The 19452-nt window shown below is 50.2% G+C and overlaps 3 protein-coding genes across 4 annotated transcripts; 1 reads left to right on the forward strand and 2 right to left on the reverse strand.

Moving 5' to 3' along the window:
- Positions 1 to 48: 48 nt before the first annotated feature.
- LOC133168878 (alcohol dehydrogenase 1-like) lies at positions 49 to 2719 on the reverse strand. The gene is made up of 9 exons (XM_061300545.1): positions 2586 to 2719; positions 2134 to 2235; positions 1741 to 1882; positions 1595 to 1682; positions 1184 to 1403; positions 859 to 1119; positions 660 to 792; positions 365 to 503; positions 49 to 282 (listed from the first exon to the last, which is right to left on the reverse strand). The coding sequence occupies exons 1-9, from the start codon at positions 2601 to 2603 to the stop codon at positions 249 to 251; spliced, it is 1137 nt and encodes a 378-aa protein (XP_061156529.1). The 5' UTR covers positions 2604 to 2719; the 3' UTR covers positions 49 to 248.
- Positions 2720 to 3116: 397 nt separating this feature from the next.
- LOC133168876 (integrin alpha-11-like) lies at positions 3117 to 18079 on the reverse strand. 2 transcript variants are annotated; one of them, XM_061300542.1, is made up of 29 exons: positions 11860 to 12953; positions 11048 to 11169; positions 10877 to 10971; positions 10301 to 10415; positions 10089 to 10216; positions 9714 to 9862; positions 9486 to 9630; positions 9089 to 9254; positions 8943 to 9013; positions 8041 to 8188; positions 7828 to 7976; positions 7573 to 7725; positions 7295 to 7495; positions 7050 to 7174; positions 6800 to 6975; positions 6334 to 6473; positions 6144 to 6254; positions 5895 to 5980; positions 5588 to 5789; positions 5378 to 5470; positions 5156 to 5232; positions 4888 to 4971; positions 4736 to 4820; positions 4464 to 4601; positions 4324 to 4404; positions 4136 to 4241; positions 3968 to 4065; positions 3769 to 3885; positions 3117 to 3705 (listed from the first exon to the last, which is right to left on the reverse strand). In XM_061300542.1, exons 1-29 carry the CDS (start codon positions 12081 to 12083, stop codon positions 3622 to 3624), a joined length of 3669 nt encoding a protein of 1222 aa, XP_061156526.1. In that variant the 5' UTR covers positions 12084 to 12953; the 3' UTR covers positions 3117 to 3621. The 2 variants fall into 2 exon arrangements, 1 of the variants encoding a protein (XP_061156526.1); XR_009718326.1 differs by lacking the exon at positions 3117 to 3705 and adding an exon at positions 17919 to 18079 and having other exon boundaries at positions 3968 to 4241; positions 11860 to 11971.
- Positions 13996 to 17171, forward strand: LOC133168879 (chitinase-3-like protein 2). Its single transcript, XM_061300546.1, has 11 exons — positions 13996 to 14147; positions 14404 to 14508; positions 14584 to 14610; positions 14733 to 14922; positions 14995 to 15051; positions 15788 to 15923; positions 16012 to 16112; positions 16186 to 16255; positions 16446 to 16532; positions 16605 to 16664; positions 16736 to 17171. The coding sequence occupies exons 2-11, from the start codon at positions 14484 to 14486 to the stop codon at positions 16865 to 16867; spliced, it is 885 nt and encodes a 294-aa protein (XP_061156530.1). The 5' UTR covers positions 13996 to 14147; positions 14404 to 14483; the 3' UTR covers positions 16868 to 17171.
- Positions 18080 to 19452: the final 1373 nt, after the last annotated feature.

A 19452-nucleotide genomic window follows, 5' to 3' on the forward strand; every position in this document is an offset into this window, starting at 1 on the left:
GTAGATGAGAAAAACATTTGCACTAAACAAAGTCAGAGCACTGAGAAGTCACTGATCTCTTTGGTTTATTTGTATCATCTCATGTTTGAAAACATGCATTATTCTTTGGAGTTGTCCTTATTTGCATCCAGTCATACATGCATATGACTGGATGGTGCAAGTGGTCTTGTTGTATCATGTCCTTAAGACTTTTTGGGAGTTATGGAAATGTGGAGAAATGACTATAAAATCCCTTCCTTCCAATTGACTTATTGCGGACTAACACTCAGGAATGTTCGAATGCTGCGGGACACAAGGACAAGACGAAAAAAAAAAAAGGAACCATTGTTAGTCAATCATTACTGTAAATGGAATATTGCTGTACCTTTTGCCCTCCTTCAGCAGCTCAATGGCTTCGTTGATGTCGTCCAAAGTCATTTTGTGAGTGATAAACTCATCCAACTTGACTTTTTTGTCCATGTAGGCTCGAACCATTTTTGCCACACCGTCCTTACCCTTAAAACCTGATTGGGAAATGAGAAAAATATTCAAAAGTAGTACATTGCATAATCCAGCTGCCTGAATTGCCAAAGCTGTCACTGAAAAAGAGCGACTACAGAAAGGTCACACCAATGAAGAAAGATGGCGCCGTCTGCTGCAAATCCGAGGCCCTCGTTTACCTCCAAACACTGAGCCCTTCCACGTGCGTCCACCGATGAGATCATTAGGACGAGCGGAGAAATCTTCCTTGTCGGTCCAGCCCACGATCACGCTTACTCCCCAGGCGGGAATGCAGGACTCCAAGGCGGTGCGCTGGCCGGGAAGGCAAAGGTCGTATCGCAAAAACCATCAATTGTGAAGAAAATGTTGCTCACTCACCATGAGTTTGACATCGCCCACACATTCCAGAGAGAAGTCCACGCCGCCGTTTGTCATCTCGGATATCACCTGGTTGACGGCTTTGTCGTGATCCTTTGGGTTGACAAAGTGGGTGGCTCCAAACTCCTTTGCTTTGTCAAACTTGTCTGCGTTGATATCCACGGCGATGATTTTCTTGGCACCGGCATATTTGCAGCCCATGATTGCAGCCAAGCCCACAGCTCCTAGCCCAAACACAGCGCAAGTGGAATCGGGTTCCACCTAAAACAAACAAAAAAAAGGCACAAATGACGCCGTGGAGCTTCAGGTGCGGATGCCATCGTACCTGAGCATTATTGACCGCCGCTCCAAATCCTGTGCAGATCCCACAGCCAAGGAGAAAGACTTTCTCCAGAGGGGCAGCGGGGTCAATCTTGGCCAGTGCAATCTGGTTAATCACACTGTACTGTGAGAAGGTGCTGATTCCCATAAACTGCAGCAACTTCTTCCCCTTGCAGTTTAACTTGGAGGTGGGCGCTTGGCTCACGTTGTGAGGAACAACATGCCTAGACAATAGCAAAGACAATAGCTCGCGGTATTCACACATTGAAGCGCAAAGATAGGAAGGAAGGAAGGAAACCACTGTGGTTAAGTCATGGGACAAAACGAAAGTGAAGGCGTTGCAAAAATCAATGGAGTCCTAGAAGCCATTTCCAGTCCACATTTGGGATAGACTTTGAAGAGAAGAAAGGCTCACCATGCTTTTTCACATTGGTTGGTCTTGGGACTCTTACAGAAGCGACACTCTCTACACTGGGAGATGATCAAAGGGATGACTTTGTCGCCTGAAACACAGCGCACAATCAAATGGCGAAAGGTTCGCCAAGATCCTTCCGAACCCACCTGGTTGAAATTCCGTGACCCCGGGACCGACGCTCTCCACAATGCCCGCTCCCTCGTGGCCGAGCACTATGGGGAAGAGCTCCTTATTGTCGCTTTTGTTCAGGTAGAAGAGGTCGGTACGGCACACGCCGGTTGCCACTATCTGCTCCAAAGACAACCGAGCACCTGACTGAGTGAGCGAGCGAGCGAGCGAGCTCATGCTCATTGGCAACAGTTATTGGTGAAGATGCGGAAATGTTGCAAAGCAAGCAAACCAAACAGATTGTTGCATGATGAAAACAGAAGACGACAATCAAAACAAAATCAAGTGAAAGCTGAGTCGAATGGCTAAATGATCCTAAAGCCGGCCAGCCAGCCAGGACAAACAGGGGCAACCTTTCTCCTCCTCCTCACCTTAACGCGGACCTCGTTGTCCTGCGGCGGTTCCACTTCAATCTCCTCAATTGTCAAAGGCTGCTTTGCTTGCCAGGCCACTGCTGCCTTACACTTGATGACCTTGAGAGCAGATGGAAAAAAGATGGACGACATGAACAAACAAACGTTGACATCAAGCCCTTTGTCACAATTAGTGAATCAACGGTCGGCTGGTGCAAATGTGTGCTTTGCGTAGCAGGCTTTAGGGAAGAGAAAGAGCCATAAGAAAGGAAAAACAACAAATCCACCACCTTCTTTGAACAGAATCTCCATGAGCAACTGCTGTGCTGGCTCACGGGAAGATAGGACAGTTACAAAGGTCAAAAATGAGCAAACCATTCAAAAGCAAGCACAAATAGCGTCACGCTTTTTGATATGTCCATACAAGAACCAACATAACTGGATTTCCTCATGTATTAAGGAGCACTTACCTTCCCCGCTGTGGCCATTTTCACACTCGATGGCTTTTCAGAATGACGGGAGCAGCGTCCAGACCCTGGCTAAGCCTGAGACTTATAAACAAAACACTGGGTGGAGCTTCAGGCTCTGAAATCAAAGGTCCTTGAGATCACATAGGGACGGAGGGACGCGTGCGTTTGTTCTTTCAACCCTACCTTTATATTGACTTGACCCCACTCGTGCAGACAACTTGTACGGAACACTGAAAATAGATCATCTGTTCCGTTTGATGTTCACCCACCTGCCTTCATTTAAAAGTCAGCAAGTATGAAGGAATCTCAGTCATTCATTTGGAGACGTTAATCATCCAACAGGGTCAAAGTGACCCGGCATTCACGCATTCACTCTCCATGTCCCTACAATTTCTCCGCTACCTTTGGTTATTGTTTTTCAAATTACAACTCACAAGACAAAAAACATATCAAGTATAAAACTAGAAATCATTTCAAGATATATGGAGTAATAAAAGTAATCATAATAATAACTAAATAACCCCAACAATGTCAATGTCAACAAGAACATGTTTTATTTTGAAAAGTAAAAAGAGTGATGAAAAAAATGTCAAACTGTAAGACACGACAGGTCTTCTTCCTTCAATCTTAAAGTGATCTTGATGGTTTTGTTCAAATGTCGGAGTTGCAACGACGAGCACGAAGCAGGCTTGGCTTTAGGGCTAGCGCTATGGTTATCACAATCCATCACTGCTGATTACTCCAGCAAAGCAATACTCTTATGAAAGCTAACGTTTCTTATTTGATTGCAAAAAATGAACTGCTGAGCTGAGCTGAGCTGACATCAAGGGTCATTGCGAACGTCAGTGAAATGGGTGGCCAATATGGCTGCCAGTCGCCAGCAGGGAGCCCCCTAGTGGCCATCTTCATAGAAGTAACTATGTGAGGGGTGGCCATGGTGCTGCAAGGTCCGATGGCCTCCCCAAGCGCCGCCCCATCTCAAAGACTAGAAACATCATTAGTGATGCCAATGCATGCGGCTGCTGCCGTGGTATCATCACAGTCCCTCCTCTCCTGGCTTGCCATTAGCCGCTGACTCGGCCTGCTCCTGATTCCGCCTCTTTCTGGAGAAGAAGCCCAGCTGCACACACAAGCAAGTGCATTTGCATGTGTTGTGTGTGCGCGCGCATATGGAGGTACGCACCCTCCAGAGCACGAGCACAATGACAGCGAGCACGAGAAAGCCTCCAGCTGAACTGCCCAGGAAAACAGCCACCAAGATGGCCTCGGACGCCCGCTCCTTTGTCAGCTCCACCACCGTCTGCGCGACATCACACACACGGGAAAGCGTTTGGAGGAAAGATGGCGCCCTAGCTGTGCCTACAGATGTATTACAGCCTCACCTGTCTGACTGGACGCTCCTCCTGCAAGAAGAAAGAAGTGGAGGCATCCAAGTGGACATGTGCACTGACCAAAACCTCAAGAGACTTGAAGACCACCTAAAGGGCACTCAGGCAGACACACACGCACGCACGCACAATATTTTTGGAGGTGCCTATTGTCGGTCAGTTGCTGACAAAAGGCTGGAGGCCACCGACCTTTTGCCAACTTCACCCGCTTGTAGGCGGGAAGACGTACAATGCACTGCACCGTCACGCACGCGCTGTTACTCTGATTCTGGACGCGTGCACGTACGTAAACAGCGTTATTTGGGGACACCCGCACTCAGACACACACACACACACACACATAGACGAACCATCTGCGTCAGGCGTGTAAGGTCCTCCGCCGTGGCGTGATCGCTCGCGGCGGGCTGCGTCAGGACGCAAGAGGCGGCTGCCTGCGGATACGGAGGTGGAAATGAGTCCACAGCCAGACGAGCGGGGCTGAGGAACGCACCTGGTCTCGGCCAGCGTCCACATTCCGGTCCAAGCCGCAGTGGGTGAGGCTGAGCAGACGGTTGCCATGGAGACTCACGGCCCAAAGGTCAGCCCTGAACGTCACACCCTCCACAGGGAACCACGACAGGTTCTCCAGCTGAAAGCGAGACGCACATATCCATGGACTTTAGAGGCGCACGGTATCTTGAAAAAAACGATGATCACAATAACGGCACGTGCAATCTGCGTATGGCATGTGGAATGGAAACTAAAGCCATCCGACGGACGTACGTAGAAGGAGACGTTGAAGGTGGGGAAGACGTCGTCGTCGTCGTCGTCTTCTGATTGGATCACAAAGCGAGAGGGCCGTCGATCTCTGATAAGAGAGACCATCTGTCATTTGATTGGTCGACAAGGCTATGTTGAACGCATGAATGACTGACATGGTGAAGAGGAGCTCGCTTTGGTATTTCAGAGGGAGGGTGATGTCGTTTTTGTTGTCTTCGGGAAAAGCGTCTTTGCCTTCACTGAAACACACGCGCACACTGAGTGAGTGAGTGAGTGAGTGAGTGAGTGAGTGAGTGAGTGAGTGAGTGAGTGAGTGAGTGAGTGAGTGAGTGAGTGAGTGAGCGAGTGAGTGAGGGAGTGAGCGAGCGAGTGAGCGAGCGAGTTCATGCGTACTTTACTGTAAGTGTGCATGTGTGATCTGACCTGCTGGCTGCCACAGCGATATGAAGGTGGTCCAGAAAGACAGAAGAACTGAACTCAAACTCCACTCGGAAAAATACCTGGACGAGTAAAACAAACATTTGTCTGGTTTTGATCAGGGCGGGGACATCATCAACCCCGGTCACCTGGAGGGACAGGTCCCCGTCACCCCTGTCCTGCCCTGTCTTGTCCTGTCCTGTCCTGTCCTGTCCTGACCTGACGTACCTGAGACGAGGCCTTCATGAGAGGTGCGCTGATGTTGCATCTGCTTTGATTGTTTTCTTGTGGGAAGCACTCCATCTGCACGTCTGACTGGTCCTGGTGGGCCCAGAGAAATCCCTTTGAGCCATCTGGCGGTCTGGAAGGGAACCCTTCATCCTTTCCGCCTTCCCAGCGGAGAGGCACCTGATCGGACGCCATGGGAAGTTCGGTTACCTTGACGACCAAGCCGGCGAAGATCAGGTTTGGCGATGTGGAGAGCAGGACGGATGTCCCGTAGGCGTTCTCTCCGTGGTTTTCCAGGCGGGTGAAGAGTGCCACCCTCCTCCGCCGTGTCTCTATCACCCACGCGCTGCCGCCGGCCCCCTGCTGGCGGCATGCCCGCCGCCACGACTCCTCTGGGGAAGCGCACAAGTGCCTACGCGTTCACAACACACACACACACACACACACTAACGCTGTTTACACTTTTTACTCTGTGCATGTGTAGAACAATGTATGTGCGCGTGCGTGCGTGACTCACTGGACACTTGTGAGGTCGGTGAAACTGTCAGCGATGAGGTTTGGAACGCAGGCTTCTTCATGTGTGCAACCGTTCCAAAATGGAAGCTGCAACAGAAAGAACAGAGCCAGGCAGCTTGATACTCAGGTCATTGAAGCAAAACGAAATGCTACTGCTCACTCTGTTTGTGCATTCTATCACACAAGCGTTGTAGCAGCATCAACGTGCTAACGATGGGTCAAAGGAGCATCCAGGGAGTGTCCACCTCACCTCGGCCTTCAGTGCGGTCGGCCAATCGGGGTCCAGCAACGGCCCGTCGTCTCCGGCCCGTAGCCCCGTCTCCAGCCCCACCGCGATCGGACGGCTGTAATCCATGGTGTCCTATTCACAGGACATGGCAGACTGTTGTGTCGTTGCGGCCTTGCCACTTGACGTGCACGTGTGCGTGCGTGCATGCCACCTGCACTGTGAAGGCGTGTCGTTGGCATTGTTCAACTCCGGTCGTCAGGGTCATGCTTTGCGTCTGAAGACGTTCGCGTTCATCAAGAACAGCTCGGTGAGGAACTCGTTTCTCGTCCAAATTCAGATGGTAACGTACAGCTGAAGGGGCGGAGTCATGGGCGGCGTCAGCTGTTCATAGTCACAAGGTTTTGTCTTTGTGTGCATGTGTGTGCTTGTGCACAATTGTGTATCAGGTTGTGCTGTGTGTGTGTGCGTCTGATGCGGTCCAGATGTTTTCAGAGTCAACGTGTCAACTTGACATCCAAACGAGGTGATGTCACTTTAAAGTCAAACGTGTGCCATAAGCAGTGGAAAAAAGACGTAAGAGTCGGAAGACGCAGCTGCTCTCCTAGCGTACTCTCGTCACTCTTCAAACACCAAACTGTCCTACTTGTGGGAAATGCACCCCATCACGCCGCACATACCGACGACGCGGCGTGCGATGCCGGCGCGCGTGCAGGCCACGTCGTGAAGCTGCAGGCACACTCTGGCGACCATGCAAGTGACCGGTCTCCCTCCTCTCCAGCAGTCCTTGTGGAAAACGTTCACCTTCTCGGGCTCGAAGGTCAGTGTGGGTTCCAGACGCACTACCCGCCGACACCTGGGGGGTGAGGTGCAGGGGCGAGAGCAGGTGGGCATGGTCACGCCGCACGTCACGCCTGCGCGCACACTGACCCAACGACGACGGCGGCTCCAAGCGCTCCGATGGCCACGCTCACGTCGCCGTCGCCATCCTTGGCGGCATCAAGACTTTGCCCAAAGTATTTGAGTCCCAAGTCGAGGCTGGCAGCGGAAAAGCGCTGACGATGGACATGGAAGATTCGGCATGGTCATTTGCGTGACGATGCATCTCGCACACACACACACAATTGTAAGCATTGCCAAATGGGGACGGCGTGTGCTTCCGTTCCAGCTCCCACCTGTGTGTGGTGCATGTGAAGGCTCCTACGGTGGCCATGATACAGGTAGACCGCTCCCTGATGGTCATCCTCCAGCGGCGCGCCCACCGCCAAGTCGTTATAGCCGTCCGCGTTGACGTCAGGGATCTGGACCAGCGCTGCGCCAAAGCGGGAATCCAGAGAAGGTGACGGAAGCAGCGCCCCGTGCAACACCAACAAAGCCTGCCACAGTAAGCACACATACAGCTAGCTACGTGTTGTCTGTGTATACGTGTATACCTGGAAATGTGTGGACCTACCTGGGAACGTGTGCTAAGTTTGTAGACGTAAACTTTTCCCATCTCATGCGCATCGTGACTGCAGTACATGGGCGCAGCCACTAGGAAAAGGTCACTCTGCGCGTCGCCGTCCACGTCCATTGACAACAACACGCTGCCAAAGTAAGAACCCATCTGAGGAACACACACACACACACACACACACACCAAATGGCCCCAATGCCACGATTTCCTCGGACTCTGATGATGACGTCCCGTTTGGGGGTGGAGTCAGACCTGCTCTCCCACCAGCGCCTGCAGGACCTTGACGTTTGCACGGGGATCCAAGGTGAAGACCACAACCTTGCCGGTGTGGTTGAACCTGGGCGCTCCCGCAAGCAGCACCTCCGAGCCGTGCCAGTCCACCAGTGACCCCAGAGAGTACCCTGCAGCGGAAGGTGGCAGCGTCAGCGCCGGACAGCCGCTCCCGTCGCCACTGTCGCGTTGTACCGAAGTAGGCGGCGTGGTTTCGGAGCTCCTCGGGGAACTGGTCACCGTACGCCGACAGGTCGGGAAGGAGACTTCCGCCACGCGAGTTGCGCTTGAGCACAGCGCCGTTCCAGTCGTACGCACCCACCGCGCCCAGCAGAAGGCCGTCCTGTGTGGAAAACACGCGCCGTAACATTCGCCATGCTGGTGGCCCCAATCCATAGGAGCCCCGAGTGACCAATCGGGTCTTTGTCCATATGCGGCCTGACATTGGCTGGTGACCACTATTGTTTTTCGAGATGAAAATTGACTGGCGAGTGTTTTTTTTTTCTCTGTCTGTCCTGCAATTGCAGAGCGCCGGTAGGGATGGATGGATGGATGGTTAGGGAGGGAGGGAGGGAGGTAGGGGGGACGGATGGACGGACGGACAGATGGACGGACGAATGGGGGCAATGTCGATTGGCATCCAACGGTAAGCAGACGCCAATGACGTGAAGTTTCTGTTGTAGGGGTCGCTAGGAAAAGTGCGAAAGGAATGTTCTGGAGCGGTGGAGCAGGATGACAAACGTTCCGCTCGGCTCACACACGCCGGGAGCACGTCCAACATCTGCTTTCCACGTCGGCGCTCGCCTTGACCGATTCCACGTGCGTGATACCCTACACCCTCCGGTGAGCGCCAAACTCAGGAGGCTTTCGGCCGTTGCCGTGGAGACGCTTCATTCCAGTGCGCACGGCTGCGTCCAGGAAACGTCTGGATTGTCGCCCAGAACCTGTCACTTTGCCTCCCAGACAGACAGACGGACGAATCGCACCGGTATGTAGGAACTAACATTGGCAGTGGATTTGGCTTTTGGGCTAAGTTACACAACCTGGTGGATGTTGCAATCCACCATAGCAGACGCATGGGAATGATTTGTACTCACCTGCAGGAGGTGCGAGGAGAATCCTGCTTGCGCCATCTGCAGGCCGAAGCCTCGACCCAGCCCGTCGCCCCCTGATAAACACAAGAGCGGCTGCTGAGGGCGGAGACACGGCGCCGTTCATTTGCTCACTTTTGTTCACCGCTTACCTTCGAGCGAGAAGATTCGCTCTCCCAGCGCGTCCACGATGTCCTTGAGCGCCGCCTCATCCGTCACGTTGAAGAAGTGATCCTGGTCCGGGTCGCTGGCGATGAAGCGGATCTCCTTCAGGAATGCCGACGGGTCGATGCCGCGGCGGTTGTAGTAGCCCAGAACCTCAAAAGAAGAAAGTGCCACCATGTTGGAAGTGCTTCTGCATTGGCAAACACGGGCAAAGTGCTAGCATGGTGGAAGACACACAGGAGGTGCTGTGGCTTTTGATTGGGTTGTGTGTTTCTGTGTGTGTAACTGCCCGCCCACATGTTGATGTTGTGCATCTGTTGTTGCGTTATCACGTTTATAGTGTGCTGATGTGTTTGGGTTGACAGTTTTGTCTCGGGGCCTCACCGCGATGGCGTACATGGTGACGTTGTCGCGTTTGCAGCGTGCGACGGCGTCATCGAGCTGAGGACTGTCGTGAGATTCTCCATCTGTGATTACCACCAGAACTTTGTGAGCACCGGGACGGCCGCCGCGCTTGAAGGCCTGTGACCTGAGCGACGATAACACGCACGCACACAGATGGTACACACCGCACAAAGAGACGCAACGTGATGTCCAAGGAGAGTAACGAACCCGGCCACGTTGATGGCTAACGCCGTGCGGGTCTCCTCCCCTCCTCGTTGTCTAATGTCAGCGACCGCCTGCAGGACCTCGTCCATTGTCTGGTGCTCACCCAGGCGGAACTCGTGAACCACCCTGGAGCCGTACTGCACCACACCAACCTGTCCGGCCGCAGGCCCTTGTTATGGTCACAGAAAAGACCAAAGTGCATGGAGGACGGGGAGACGAGACTAGGAAGAAGGGGAAGGACAGGGGGAACGATGATGAGAAGAATGAGGATGATGAGAAGGAAGGTCTGGGATGGCGGGGTGGGGCGGGCAAACAAAGTGGATGGACAAGGAGGATGGACAAGGAGGATGGACAAGGAGGATGGACAAGGAGGTTGACCTGCGTCTGCCCGGGGCCGATGTTAACCTTGCGCAGAATGTTGACCAGGAAGTCTGTGACATCCGTCCATGGGTAGATGGAGTTGGAGCCGTCCACCAGCATCACCAGGTCCACAAAGGTCTCGCACCCTGACGCGCAGCAGACGGACGGCGCGTGTCAAAATGCCGAAAACCAGACACCGCACGGAGACCAACACACCCATACGCACTTACTCTGGAATGCGGGCGTGAGCGTTTCCAGCGTTTGGAAGCCGGCTCCCACGTGAGTGCAGACTCCCGATGTGTACACGGAGCTCCCGCACTCATGAGACCAGCGTGGGCCGCACGTCTGACCACACAAAGGTGTCACCATGTGGTGTGCCATGTTGCATCATCGCGGGATAGCATCTTACGTCAGAATGATTTCTTTCCATCATCTTAGCATGGTAGCCTGTCATCGATGGTCAGGTGTTAGCACCTTTGGTGATATTCCGTTCCAGTGACCAAACGGTCATTTTGTGGAGGAAGGACGTGGGACAAGACCGTTCCAAAGAGGACGGTCTGAAAATTGACCAGCTTAGTGCCTCCAAACTACATACGGACGTGTGAATTTCTCTCAAGAATTTCTTTATAGCCCGTGACCGAGTGGTCCACAGACTGATACCGGTCCTCAGACCGGTGGCTGCAGACCGTTGGAGTAGGGACCGAAAACCAGATGACAAGAAATACCAATGTATCATATAATAAGTACGTCTCATATAATAAGGCCTACACCTCCCCGGCCGGGGAACATCGTGGCGTGGAACTTACCACAAAGCTTCCGTCCTTGTGATCAGCGGTGAGCGTCATTCCCAACCTCATCCCGCTTTTACGCGGCGCCAGCACGTTGTCCACGGATACGTTTCCTGCTCATGTGACATGGAGTCAACAAACGGTAGGAGAAGCGTCAGATCGACGGGCCCCGCGGGGCCTGTTGCTCACCCAGGTGCAGGCGGCTGCAGGCGCTGGCCGACTTCAAAGCGCTTTGCTCGTCCATGGGACACCTGAAGACGTCACCTGTCTGCTGGTCGTCCGTCCAGGCCAGGGGGGCGCCCACCAGGAGCCTGCACACACGTGCACGCACTGATCAAGTGAGGAGGTCGTTGGGCAGGCGTGTGCGTGTGTGGCAATGCATGCATGCGTACATGCATACATACATGCACACATACGTACATACAAGCATGCATACATGCATGTGTACGTGTTTGCATTTGTTTGCATGTGTGTCAAAGTCAGAGTCTGCTTTATTGTCAATTTTTTCACATGTCGTGTGTGTGTATGTGCATTCCGGAAAATGGGTGTGAGTCAGACACCGACCGCATCTCATCATTAAGGACGATTAGGCCCATTAAGGACAATTAGGTCTGGTCGCGTTTCCTGTTTACTCATAAAAGCGGCGCTTGTTGTGCCACGCCGCACTGCGGGGCGTCGCCGCCCTTCCCGTCACACTAAACACTATCAAGGAGAGGAAGAAGAAGAAGAAGAAGAAGAAGAAGAAGGTGACCACGTGGAGTACGCGCAGGTCCTCTTATTGAGTCCAGCTGTCTGTCTGTCTGTCTGTCAGTCAGTCAAGGAATTTCCCTTGGCGGGAGAGCAACATTCCCTGGCGGGATGTCAGCCCAAAGAAGAATCCAATGGTAACGGACGGGGGTTAGGAAAAAGGCAGACGAGAGCCACGACGACGGCTAAAATATGGCAGACGAGACGAGGAGGAGAAGAAAAAGGAGAAGAGGTGTCGGGTGGGTGCTCCTCACCACTGTCTTCCTTGCGCGCTGTATTGTCGTAACGTGTAGCCAAAGTGGCTCTCCTCCCAGCCTCGGAAGATTTGCGCTCGCCTGGTGTCCAGGTTGAAGCACGCGCACGGCCCTGCCGCCGGCCGAAGACACGAGACCAGCACAAACATGATAAAGACAAATTGAACGCCATCATGTGTTTGTTCTGAACAGAAAGTCAATCCAATTGGAGTTGTGGTTGCCATGACATGTATTTGTGTGTGTTGAAATGAAGGCTTTTAGTGACATTCCAAGGTGAATCCAAAATACACTAGAGCGGCGGTGCCTGGAGATATGAGTTGAGCCAACTTGGGAACTTTTGGAGATGAGAATAACAATAATACATATTTCTGCTGCAAGTTGCCAGCGCAAACTGAAGCTAGGAGCGCTGCGGCGGGGCAGCTAGCTTGACAGCCATGCTTCAGAAATAGAAAAACGACCGAAAGTTTGGAATCGGTCGGCCGACCGGCATAAACGGAAGTTGGAATGGTTTGAATCGGTCAGAAAAAGTGCAAATCCAAATAAATCCTCATTTTTAAATGTTGTGGGGGGTCAAATCCAGACTTTTTTTGAATGTGCCGTTGGAAATGAAATGTTGGAACTTTTTTTGGGGAAAAAAGTCAACTTGTAAAAAGTTTGGATCATTTTCAAACAATAAAGAATTGTACCCTGGATGAATATTTGGAAATCGGAATAGAGCACATTGGATGAGAAATGTACAAGGGTGTGCACATTCAAACTAAAATGGAATCAAATGAAGCATGTGAAAGTGTGTCAATATGGAGGCATCATTTTTCCATTAAAAGCAAAGAGGGTGAGTTTTGGACGTTTTCAGGTGAAGCTGGTTTATAATCGTCTAATGGTGAGTGAGGTATCATTTTCACAATTAAAAGCAAAGTGGGTGTGTTTTGGCTGTCTTCGGTGTAGGTGGACAAAGGCCAAGTGGCAAGCAATGTTAAAAGGTTAGAGTAATCACAGAGAGTTAATTGCAGGTTGGATGCTTTCATTTTGAACTCAAATGATGTAGGCTGGCTGGCTGGTTGGTTGGTTGGTATTGGGTTAAATGCAGAGACCAATTTCACCACACCCAGATGTGTGTGTGTGTGTGTGTGACAATCATTGGGTCTTGACCTTTTTCTTTTTTTTAGTTGAAGGCTAATAGAGGGGCTTGGTTGCTTATGGCTCGTTTGACTTTGCCGATCTTTGCGTCATCACGCGTTTTCTTTTCTTCAGGTGCTACTGCTGGCTCAATTAAAACATTCCTCTTGCAGGTGGAAATGGACCCGTGATGCTGCAGATATTACAATACTCAATCATATGCACAATTGTAAACCATTTGATTCTCAGGAGAAACACAAACGTTTGATTGACCTGACCTGACCTGACCTGACCTGTGGTTTTCCAACTTTTGCCACCTCACGTAGCTAGCACCTGACAAAGAACGGAGCTCTCCAAGTATCATCGTTTTCTTGCAAATGAGCTGATTCTTTGGGAGCATAACGCAGTCTTTGGGATTGCAAGCCACTGTAACACGGCACGCTCGCTGACCATTTTTTGTCCTTGGCTTTTGAAACATACCATGAGTTTGGTGTCTGGTTGTGATTCATTCATTCTTCATGTGATTCAATTGCTTTTGTACAGCAATTTGGTTCGACTTGACTTGTGCGCTACACCGTGAAGCGGTATACTCCAAAGTTCAAGTCAACTCAACCATAAAATGAAAATGAAAATCGCAGCAGAGTGAACGATTCAACATTTATTGGTGTGGATGGAGCGCGCAAAGTTTGCCATTTTGGTTTGAAGGGGAATTTTCTCCAATTCTTCGCAACAAGCCTTTTCCGATCGTCTCGCAAATGCAACAGCACAAGTCACACTGATGGCTGGCATGTACGTATGCCATTTCTTTGGAGTTCATGCATTCCAACAAGGTGATGTGCATGCACGGCTCATTTGGTGCACCGGTAGAAAAACAAGAATTGTATTTTTCACTGTAGAGGGGTTCGGTGAATGCAAATACCTCTAACAGGGCGAAGGACCACTCTTCTAGGGCGTGTACCTGCAAATTCCAAGCTACTGACTCAACACGTGTTGACATTAAAGTTGACTCTCTTGACTCCAATTAAAAGTAAAAATAATTCACTGATTGGCATAATGAAGCAATTGGACACATTCGTTTGCCCCACCCTGTCAGCAACTAAATAAATTTGCCACCATCTCCAACTCAAACGTCACTTCTCCACCGAGAGACACGCGCAGCTTTCCTCTAGCACGTAAGTCACCGATGCACGATTGCATGATTGTTGCAGGATGAGGGATTGAAATGCATTGGGAAAATGAAGGGGGTAAAAAAACAACAACAACCCAACAATAATAAATAGATGTTATACCTTCACAGGCTGAAAGGGTTAGGTACCAAGGCCATGAAGACATTTGGAAGAATCTCCGAGTGTTGAGTGAAAGTTGTCATCAAATTGCTTGTTTCTGTTTGCATCCTTTTCTGTCATCCCCATCGTTCACCGAGAAAAGATAGTAAGGCCTATCCGCCGCTCGATTTTGACCGATTCTCCTCGTTTGGACGCAGCGCTATTTGTCTTTCCAGCAACAAGATGCAGAAGCTCATTCTTCTGGCAGGTAAGGCGCACCATTGCAAAGCTTCCTGCTAGCCTTGACGCTTGTGACTAAGTGTGTCAATCAATTCCTTTCAAGGTCTGTTGGCAGTCAGCGCTCACTTGGGTAAGTTGCCGTCACGTAATCATTTGCAGATGGTCCGACGGTCACGAGCGATTCTTGACAGAATTGTATCATCCTCTCGATTTTGGGCAGATGGGAGCAAATGTGCTGCGCTTGTTTTGCAGTTTCAGGTGATGCACAAAAGAGACTGGTGTGCATCTATCAGGAAACCTCAGACCCCTTTGACATTGCCACGGACATTGATCCAGACCTGTGCACGCACCTCATCTTTAGCTCCGTCAAGCCGACGCCGTTTACCGTAAGCTTGGCTGGGTTGGTGCAAAAAGTTCAAGCCTTCAACAATCTAAAGACCAGGTCAGACTTTGAGCACGTTTTTTCTTTATGAATATGTTGAAGAATAACATGGAATCTTGTTTGTTCCAACAGCAATACCGATCTTAAAACTTTTCTTGAAGTTGATCTGACCATGGCCAACAGCCAGATGTAAGTCACAAAACAAATGGAAGAAATTTCCACGTTTTGGCACTTTTGCCAAATAAGAGTCGTTGTTTGCCGTTTTGCTTTGGCTTACGAGCGCAAATATTGAACAATGCATCACAATGGCAGTTTTAGGACACTAGCTGCTAGCTGAAGTTTACTCCAAAGGTAAAGCTAAAAGAAAGACAGATGCACTTTCAAAGACCCACATACACTCACTTCCCTAGATGACCTTAATGCAAACAAAGTACAAAAAAAGTGTTAGCATTGCTAGCTGTTGTTGGAAGCATTGGATATTGGATCAAAAAGACGAGAGCAACGCACGTTGACAGACAATGACAACACTCCCACGTACCGATTGTTTATCCACTGCATAGAATGACTAATTGTGCATCTTACGAAACATTTAGAGTAGGTGAAGAAGCGGCACTCTTTTTCTGTTTGTGTTTGCATGACTGCCTCCGTGTGGAGGAGCAGCGCAATGAAATGAATTTCGTTATTAAATCATAATGTTAACAATGCATGCATGACACGAAACTAGTATGTTCAGCTAATCTATAGTTTTAGAAAGCACAATATTATCGTGATATTTTTACACATTCCAAACAAACATTCCATTGGTTGGTGTCATGAGTGTAGTCATGGAACAAATTCAGATCAAGGAGCCAGGGTACATATTTCCCGATTGGAAGCACGCAACAACAAAAGCGCTGTTCTTCAAGAGATCTTTTCCCCCCCACAGATTCTTACACCAAAACAGACCGACTTTGATCGATTCTATAGTGGACATCCTGAATGATGCGAACTTTGATGGTGTCAACGTCTTTTGGGTGTACGGTGAATCAGGCGACAAGGAAACATTCACACTTCTCATGCAGGTCAGATCTTGAAACGATCCTCCTCGAAGCGAGGAGAAAATTTGCGTTGTGTTTGCCGAAGACTTGACAATGGCATTTTCCTGAACAGGAATTGAAATTGAAGTTGCCGCAAGGAAAACTGCTCACTGCAAGCGTCTCTGGTGTGCCTGACGACATTGAAAATAGTTATGAAATCTCGAACCTTGCCGGGTAAACACAAATATTGTTTGGCAGCTTTGTTGAAAGACGAGCAATAACTCCTACGTGTGTGTCTTATACACAGAATCGTCGACTTCTTTAATGTGATGACCTTTGAAGTTGACCTAGAAAATCCACCACAATTTCCCAATGCGGTAAGTAAGCACCATGATGGATTTTGTGCATGATTTTTTTTTTTTTTTCTTTGCGGCACTTTGAATGAATCCAAAGATGCTTCTCCTTCAATTGGCCTTTTAGCTTATGTGACAAGCAGCTAATAAATGGAGAGTGGGCTATCATTTGTATCTCTTGTCCGGTACATGAGGGTTTGTTGTCGTGTTTTAGGACGCTGCAATGCAGCTCTTTGTTACTGCGGAAGTACCAGCAGGAAAGCTCAACATGGGAATAGCCATTGTATGGGCCAGATATGAGGTAACATTTGATGCTATGAATCATCCCAACCACTGAGAAGACATGATGTCAAGATGTCAATCTGACTTGCAGGTGTGCCAGGACAACCCAAATGGCGTTTCGATTGACGGTGACGCGACCATTATTGCCAAGGTAGTCAATTATCAGAAGATTTCTTCTGTCCCTCACTAAGTGGTTAATGTTTTTTACTGTGGCCCACTCAGGTTGCCTACATCGAAACTGAATGCTTTGGAGGAGCCTATGTCAAGTCTCTGGATCTGGACGACTTCAACGGCAACTGCAATCAAGGGGAATATCCTGTCATCCAGCTAATCAAAGACAGCTTCACTCAGTAGGATGGAGTGCACGGTGGTGAGGGAAACCCCCCCCCCCTCCCCTCATGGTGACGGGATCCCACCCCTCATGGTGAAGCCCACCCCCCCCACCCCTCATGGTGAAGGGACCCCCCCCTCTCCAGGGACTAACCCCCCCGTCATATTACGTAGCTTTCGACACAGGTGAATGGTTTGATTTCACCCTAAAAACAAGGGTCTTGCTATCTGTCCCTGTCCCTGTCCCTGTCCCTGTCCCTGTCCCTGTCCCTGACCTCATCAGCTTTTTGTGTGGAAGAAAATTCAATAAAATGTCAGTTGACAACAACATTTTGACTCCTGTTATGCCAACGGCAAAAGCAGGCACATCGAAATGAATCCAAACGTTGACTAATCCCGACAACACGTGGAATAAGCAAGCGTCGATGACCGCGTGTACGCATGTATTAATGGCCATTTCCATGGCGAAGAAGCATCAATGCCTTTCATTGCCAATCACAAATACTGATGGAGCAGCAGCAGCAGCAGCAGCAGCAGCAGCAGCATGATTGGTGAGCAGCTCTAAATGGGAACACATGTGCAGCTCATCTAAATGTGTCCAAATCCTAAACGTGTGTCCTCCAGGCCAAAGATGAGATGGACCAGCTTGATTGTTATCAGCGCAAAGTTCAAAAGCTAGCATCTGTAATACTATGAAAGTAAATCCAGGTTCTGCCCGTAGCCAAGCAGACGTCCCTGCTTATTCCAGCAAGCCACATTCGGCATGGTGTCCTAGTAAAAGAATGAAAGTACCTGCCTGCAGTTCATCCAGACCCATTCAACAAAGCACAATATACTATGATGACAAGAGAGACTCCGGGCTGCCTAGCAATTCAATTTGTACATCAAGTTGGACTAGCAAAGAATTCTCCAATCAGCGTCCAAAGGCTAATTGCGTGTTGTTCAAAGGGAAGGATGGGAGCAGGCATCAACTTCAAAAGAAGTCATGAAATACCTTCTCCTTTTGAATGGATTAGTAAATCGAACGTGTATATGGAGTGATGGTATCACCATGACAACAGTGGCGTGTTGTCACCTGGCAGAAGGCCCCAGGTGGAGACGATGAAGAAGAAGGAGAAGACGCGTAAAGAATCCATCCGAGTCCTCTGAGAGATCCGACAGCAGATGTCCGATTCAAAGTTGCGAAGGGAAGATGCGAATGGCTACATTTGCCCGACAGCCCTTTTATGTGCAGTGGGCGGGCTGGGGGGGGGGGGGTACTGGGGCCAGGCCTGTCTACAAAGTTCCTGGCCCTGTACCTTCCTTCCCCTTTTCTGCCAGAGCAGGAAGTGTGCGCTCCACACGTCAACATGTGTGTTAATAATTCCTGGCACAACCGCCCTCCCTACACACACACGCACACGCACACGCACCGACAGCCATCCAGCTGTGCGTGTCTCTGCGAGCATATTGGAAACAACAAGTGGAAAGTTGCGGTCACGATTAACAGGGAGCAGATGTCCTCGCAATGGTGTGTGTGAATGCGACGTCACGTCATTGTCGTGATCGCCATCACTCCGTGCACACTCGCAGGCAGGACTCCTCAACTCACACCCACCAGCCAGGGACCTTGACCTTTGCCACAACAGATTGGCATTGCAGATGTTGAAGGATGCCAACCGCTTGAAGCGGCGAGTTTGTGGTCCGGCTATGGTTGCCGCTTAACTCTGATCTAATCGAGATAACTTGGGAGCCATCTCAACAAATCAAGACATATTTGCGCTTTTCAATTGCCTTTGAAAACAAAGATGTCCAATCATTCTGGAACGCTTTTTACACACACACACATGCACAAAAGCAGCATTGGAAATGTCAGTACGCATATTTCTCTTGACAGCAGATCAATATTGCCTCTCAATATCAGTTATGGGATTTCTCCTTTTAATCATAGGATTGTTGTGCTCTTTACACACAGGCAAGCAACATTTTACCTGCCCTGACAGCGCAGTGCATAGCATAGCATAGCATAGCATAGCATAGCATAGCATAGCATAGCATAGCTGGAAGGTCACCAATCTTTGGCGCAAACATACGGGAACTCTCAGAGTCAGAGTCAGAGTCAGCTTTATTGTCAATTCCTTCATGCCAAGACACACAAAGAAATCGAAATTACGTTTCCTCCATCCCACGGTGACGAGACACAGTACACGAGTAACATACAAGTAAACAACGGGGGAGAGAGTTCAGGACGCCAAAAGCCTGAAGATCACAAACTTCGCCAGAGGCGAGCAGTGCTTGCATCCCACCACAGAGTCCCGGCACCATTCGTCACGGATGTAGACACGCATTCCACCTCCTCGCGATGTTCCCCCTCGTACAATGGCCCGGTCCGCCCGATAGCACGCTAGCCGCTCCAGATGCACAGCAGTTACGCACTGTCCGGTTCGTAGATCTCAGCAGGCATGTTGATGCCCAGCGATCGAACGTTCGCCCGAAGAAAGGAAGGCACGGCCGGTCGAGCTGGGTTGGCCGCCAGCCTGGCCCGGACGCCCCCGCTCTCGCTTCAGGACGGAGCAGACCGAGCGCCTTCAATGTCCCTGCTTCAAAGTCCAGATCGCCACAAAACTCGC

Source organism: Syngnathus typhle, linkage group LG16 (genome assembly GCF_033458585.1).
Source record: "Syngnathus typhle isolate RoL2023-S1 ecotype Sweden linkage group LG16, RoL_Styp_1.0, whole genome shotgun sequence".
In the NCBI taxonomy this organism is placed as follows: Eukaryota; Metazoa; Chordata; class Actinopteri; order Syngnathiformes; family Syngnathidae; genus Syngnathus; species Syngnathus typhle.